This window comes from Xenopus tropicalis, chromosome 7 (assembly GCF_000004195.4).
Source record: "Xenopus tropicalis strain Nigerian chromosome 7, UCB_Xtro_10.0, whole genome shotgun sequence".
Classification (NCBI taxonomy): domain Eukaryota; kingdom Metazoa; phylum Chordata; class Amphibia; order Anura; family Pipidae; genus Xenopus; species Xenopus tropicalis.
In genome coordinates, this window is record NC_030683.2 from 6,355,345 (window position 1) to 6,361,670 (window position 6,326).

The 6,326-nt window shown below is 53.6% G+C and overlaps 1 protein-coding gene across 1 annotated transcript in view; it reads right to left on the minus strand.

Moving 5' to 3' along the window:
- bag3 (BAG cochaperone 3) overlaps nt 1–2,504 on the minus strand; it is a 13,003-nt gene extending 10,499 nt beyond the window's left edge. Inside the window, 1 exon segment of the mRNA NM_001126827.1 lies at nt 2,241–2,504. Coding sequence (NP_001120299.1) covers nt 2,241–2,429 — 189 coding nt within the window. The 5' untranslated portion in view covers nt 2,430–2,504.
- Between the last annotated feature and the right edge of the window lie 3,822 nt (nt 2,505–6,326).

Consider the following 6,326-nt stretch of genomic DNA (forward strand, 5'->3'; position numbering starts at 1 on the left):
GCATTGGGGGGGTCTAACAAATGAAATGCATAGTATAACTGATCTACTCTCCCAGCGCTAAGCGCAACTTAATGGGGCTTATTTACCAACAGCCAGTCACATTTTAACCTAGGGAATAAGCCATACCAGCCAATCCCTAATTGGCATTTTTTTAAGTGAGCAGCAGAAAGCACTGTTAAAGCCAATTTTTACTTGGTTGCCATGGGTTCCTGCCCAGGCATTTGCCTGTGCTACTATAGGCACCATCTCTCCCTACTATACCTGCTATCCCCCAGCCCCAGTCCCTTCCCAGAGGCTATTATCCCCCCACTGCTACTATAGGCACCATCTCTCCCTACTATACCTGCTATCCCACAGCCCCAGTCCCTTCCCAGAGGCTATTATCCCCCCACTGCTACTATAGGCACCATCTCTCCCTACTATACCTGCTATCCCACAGCCCCAGTTCCTTCCCAGAGGCTATTATCCCACTGCTACTATAGGCACCATCTCTCCCTACTATACCTGCTATCCCACAGCCCCAGTCCCTTCCCAGAGGCTATTATCCCCCCACTGCTACTATAGGCACCATCTCTCCCTACTATACCTGCTATCCCCACAGCCCCAGTCCCTTCCCAGAGGCTATTATCCCCCCACTGCTACTATAGGCACCATCTCTCCCTACTATACCTGCTATCCCACAGCCCCAGTCCCTTCCCAGAGGGCTATTATCCCACTGCTACTATAGGCACCATCTCTCCCTACTATACCTGCTATCCCACAGCCCCAGTCCCTTCCCAGAGGCTATTATCCCCCCACTGCTACTATAGGCACCATCTCTCCCTACTATACCTGCTATCCCACAGCCCCAGTCCCTTCCCAGAGGCTATTATCCCCCCACTGCTACTATAGGCACCATCTCTCCCTACTATACCTGCTATCCCACAGCCCCAGTCCCTTCCCAGAGACTATTATCCCCCCACTGCTACTATAGGCACCATCTCTCCCTACTATACCTGCTATCCCACAGCCCCAGTCCCTTCCCAGAGACTATTATCCCCCATTGCTACTATAGGCACCATCTCTCCCTACTATACCTGCTATCCCACAGCCCCAGTCCCATCCCAGAGGCTATTACACCCCCACTGCTACTATAGGCACCATCTCTCCCTACTATACCTGCTTTCCCACAGCCCCAGTCCCTTCCCAGAGGCTATTATCCCCCACTGCTACTATAGGCACCATCTCTCCCTACTATACCTGCTTTCCCACAGCCCCAGTCCCTTCCCAGAGGCTATTATCCCCCCACTGCTACTATAGGCACCATCTCTCCCTACTATACCTGCTATCCCACAGCCCCAGTCCCTTCCCAGAGGCTATTATCCCACTGCTACTATAGGCACCATCTCTCCCTACTATACCTGCTATCCCACAGCCCCAGTCCCTTCCCAGAGGCTATTATCCCCCCACTGCTACTATAGGCACCATCTCTCCCTACTATACCTGCTATCCCACAGCCCCAGTCCCTTCCCAGAGGCTATTATCCCCCACTGCTACTATAGGCACCATCTCTCCCTACTATACCTGCTATCCCCACAGCCCCAGTCCCTTCCCAGAGGCTATTATCCCCCCACTGCTACTATAGGCACCATCTCTCCCTACTATACCTGCTATCCCACAGCCCCAGTCCCTTTCCCAGAGGCTATTATCCCCCCACTGCTACTATAGGCACCATCTCTCCCTACTATACTGCTATCCCACAGCCCCAGTCCCTTCCAGAGGGCTATTATCCCCCCACTGCTACTTAGCACCATCTCTCCCTACTATACCTGCTATCCCACAGCCCCAGTCCCTTCCCCAGAGGCTATTATCCCACTGCTACTATAGCACCCTCTCTCCCTACTATACCTGCTATCCCCACAGCCCCAGTCCCTTCCCAGAGGCTATTATCCCCCACTGCTACTATAGGCACCATCTCTCCTACTATACCTGCTATCCACAGCCCCAGTCCCTTCCCAGAGGCTATTATCCCCCCACTGCTACTATAGGCACCATCTCTCCCTACTATACCTGCTATCCCACAGCCCCAGTCTCTTCCCAGAGGCTATTATCCCCCCACTGCTACTATAGGCACCATCTCTCCCTACTATACCTGCTATCCCACAGCCCTAGTCCCTTCCCAGAGAACCATTGAAGCTGTTGGTGTGAGTGAGTGTAAGGGGGTGCTGGAAGTTGTAGTTCAGTACTTACTACACAGATACCTTGCCGGTGTCCTGCAGCCGGGGGTCAGTCCAAGTGGTGATCCTGTTATTATGATCCACAAAGAAGGGCCAGCCGGTCTGTGGGTCCAACTTCATCTCCCAGCCAGGTGGAAGCGGGTCGCTGTTAGTGGGCATTACGGAACCCTGATGAGTGTTCATGCCGCTCCGGGACACAGGGCTATAGGCCATACTCGGAACTCTCTCCGCTACTTATTGTAGCCGGTGACGCCAGGGAAAGGGGTGGAAATGTCTGGAAGGGACTGCAGACTCTCTGAGACTGACAGGGGACACCCGGCGCACTACGGAGGGGCGGGTCTAACATAAATGTGGGCGTGGCAAGAGAAGAGTGACAGGGTTTGCCTTACCCATTAGTGAATGAAGGGGTGTGACAAGGGGCAAGGTGGGCGGGGCATCAGCGGAGCAAGAAGTCACACAACAGACGCGGGGAAGGCGGGGCACTTAAATATGACAGGGCCGGAGAGATGTGTGGGAGGGGCGGCTGTCACAGGGAAGGAGCCGGGTAGCGCTAAAGAAGGAAAGCCGGGCAAGGGGGCGGAGCCATGTGCTTAGATGGGAGGGGCCTGGTGACTGGAAGGAGCTGCTGCTGCTGGAAAGTTCTGGGGAGGGCTGGGAACTGCTTGACCGTACCCTGACTCATGGGGTATTAGTGGTACCGGGAGGCGTGAGGTACTGCCCGCTGCCAGCCATAGCATAGCTGGCAGCAACTAAATGGCCGCCGGCCCTGTCATGGGGATGGAAGTACCGCTAGCAGAGCCGCTCGCAGGGGTGTGTAGGGAGGGGCCCAGGGTGCTAGGGTGGGAGCTGTACCGTAACCAGAGCCCGTAATGCGGTGTGTGCCTGGGCTGGCCTGTGCTTGCTGTTCAACTACAACTCCCAACACCCTCTGACTCCCTTGGCCAGTGAGTGCCTTCATATAATGGAGCCCCCACATAAAGCTGCTGGGCTGGCCTGTGCTTGCTGTTCAACTACAACTCCCAGCACCCTCTGACTCCCTTGGCCAGTGAGTGCCTTCATATAATGGAGCCCCCACATAAAGCTGCTGGGCTGGCCTGTGCTTGCTGTTGGACTACAACTCCCAGCAGCCTCTGACTCCCTTGGCCAGTGAGTGCCTTCATATAATGGAGCCCCCACATAAAGCTGCTGGGCTGGCCTGTGCTTGCTGTTCAACTACAACTCCCAGCAGCCTCTGACTCCCTTGGCCAGTGAGTGCCTTCATATAATGGAGCCCCCACATAAAGCTGCTGGGCTGGCCTGTGCTTGCTGTTCAACTACAACTCCCAGCACCCTCTGACTCCCTTGGCCAGTGAGTGCCTTCATATAATGGAGCCCCCACATAAAGCTGCTGGGCTGGCCTGTGCTTGCTGTTGGACTACAACTCCCAGCAGCCTCTGACTCCCTTGGCCAGTGAGTGCCTTCATATAATGGAGCCCCCACATAAAGCTGCTGGGCTGGCCTGTGCTTGCTGTTCAACTACAACTCCCAGCACCCTCTGACTCCCTTGGCCAGTGAGTGCCTTATTTCATATAATGGAGCCCCCACATAAAGCTGCTGGGCTGGCCTGTGCTTGCTGTTCAACTACAACTCCCAGCACCCTCTGACTCCCTTGGCCAGTGAGTGCCTTATTTCATATAATGGAGCCCCCACATAAAGCTGCTGGGCTGGCCTGTGCTTGCTGTTCAACTACAACTCCCAGCAGCCTCTGACTCCCTTGGCCAGTGAGTGCCTTCATATAATGGAGCCCCCACATAAAGCCGCTGGGCCGGGCCATATTTAATATACCCACAGCCCTGTACAGAAGGGGACATAGAATGAACATACAACTGCAAGGCTTTCTAGTTGCCTTATCTATTTATACAGCATTAATAGCAGTATGGGGGGGCTAATGTCAGCTGTACCCCCCCATGTCATGAAATATACTGCATTATGGAACATCAGCATTAACCCTGTGCCTATGGTGATGCCTTAGCAAGTGAGCCAGGGGTAAATGAAAGGGTTAAAGCGCCCATTCGGCTATTTGCTAGGCACAGGGACCTGCCCCAATCGTGCCCCCACTAAACAATGGCCGCCACATATACAGCAGGGCACTGATGCCAGTTTTGGCTCCACTTGCCTGATTACTCCATTGTTAGTCCTAGTGTTGTTCCCCCCAGCCATATAAATGGGCTGTCAGCCTGAACCACTGGTGGGGAAGGTGTATAAAGGGGTCCTGTGTGCCAGGGCAAAACTATAGGGCAATGATCCCCAACCAGTGGCTCAGGGGTAACATGTTGCTCTCCAACCCCTTGGATGTTGCTCCCAATGGCCTCAAAGCAAATGATTATTTTTGAATTTCTGGCTTTTGGGCAAGTTTTGGTTGTATAAAAACCAAGTGTACTGCCAAACAGAGCCTCCTGTAGGCTGCCAGTCCCCATAGGGGCTACCCAATAGACCAGTGATCCCCAACCTGTGGCTCAGGGGCAACATGTCGCTCCCCAACCCCTTGGATGTTGCTCTCAGTGCCCCCAAACCAGGTAGTTATGTTTGAATTCCTGACTTGGGGCAAGTTTTGGTTGAATAAAAACAAGATTTCCTACCAAATAAAGCCCCTGTAAGCTGATAGGGTGCATAGAGGCCCCTAATAGCCAATCACAGCCCTTATTTGGCTCCTCCATGAACTTTTATGTTCACCGGGAGTTGTACAGAAGCCGCAGCTGGAGGGACACGGGCTGAATTAGGGGCACCGGGAGTTGTACAGAAGCCGCAGCTGGAGGGACACGGGTTGAATTAGGGGCACCAGGAGTTGTACAGAAGCCGCAGCTGGAGGGACACGGGCTGAATTAGTGGCACCGGGAGTTGTACAGAAGCCGCAGCTGGAGGGACACGGGCTGAATTAGGGGCACCGGGAGTTGTACAGAAGCCGCAGCTGGAGGGACACGGGCTGAATTAGGGGCACCGGGAGTTGTACAGAAGCCGCAGCTGGAGGGACACGGGCTGAATTAGTGGCACCGGGAGTTGTACAGAAGCCCCAGCTGGAGGGACACTGGCTGAATTAGGGGCACCGGGAGTTGTACAGAAGCCGCAGCTGGAGGGACACGGGCTGAATTAGGGGCACCGGGAGTTGTACAGAAGCCACAGCTGGAGGGACACGGGCTGAATTAGGGGCACCGGGAGTTGTACAGAAGCCGCAGCTGGAGGGACACGGGCTGAATTAGGGGCACCGGGAGTTGTACAGAAGCCGCAGCTGGAGGGACACGGGCTGAATTAGTGGCACCGGGAGTTGTACAGAAGCCGCAGCTGGAGGGACACGGGCTGAATTAGTGGCACCGGGAGTTGTACAGAAGCCGCAGCTGGAGGGACACGAGCTGAATTAGGGGCACCGGGAGTTGTACAGAAGCCGCAGCTGGAGGGACATGAGCTTTGAGTATTTTTGTGGGTAAATGTAGTTCCCAAATGAATTCTCTCGGTATAATCAGTTGAAATTTGGCGCAATAGGAGCAAAAGTTAATTAAAAGTAGTTTAAGTGGTAAGCTCCTTTATTGTGGTCAATGGTCTCGAAAACATGACAATACACGAAAGTCTGTTTATCGGTAATTTATTGACACAATTATTTTGCAAAGGTTTTTTACAATCGTGACTTACCTGAAAATGCTGTAAAAAGAAAGATACTTACCTTATCCAGTGCTCTCCATTTTGAATTGCGATCTCTTCTTTCCTCATAGTGCTGCACAACTGACATCTTGCCCTGACAAGTTACATAAGCTACATTTTATATAACTAGCCAATCGTAGCAACAATTGTTGCAACCGCTAACCACATGAAATACTGATATAAGTGCAGGGCTGCCATCAGAAATCACGGGGCCCCTCACAACTAAATTTTCTGGGCCCCCCTCCCACCAGTACAAAGGACTTTGGCTGGTAGCCAGCAGGGTCCCCCTAATACATGGTAGCCATCAGGGCCCCCCTAATGCATTGGTAGCCAGCAGGGCCCCCCTAATGCATTGGTAGCTAGCAGGGCCCCCCTAGTACATTGGTAGCCAGCAGGGCCCCCCCTAGTACATTGGTAGCCAGCAGGGCCCCCCCTAGT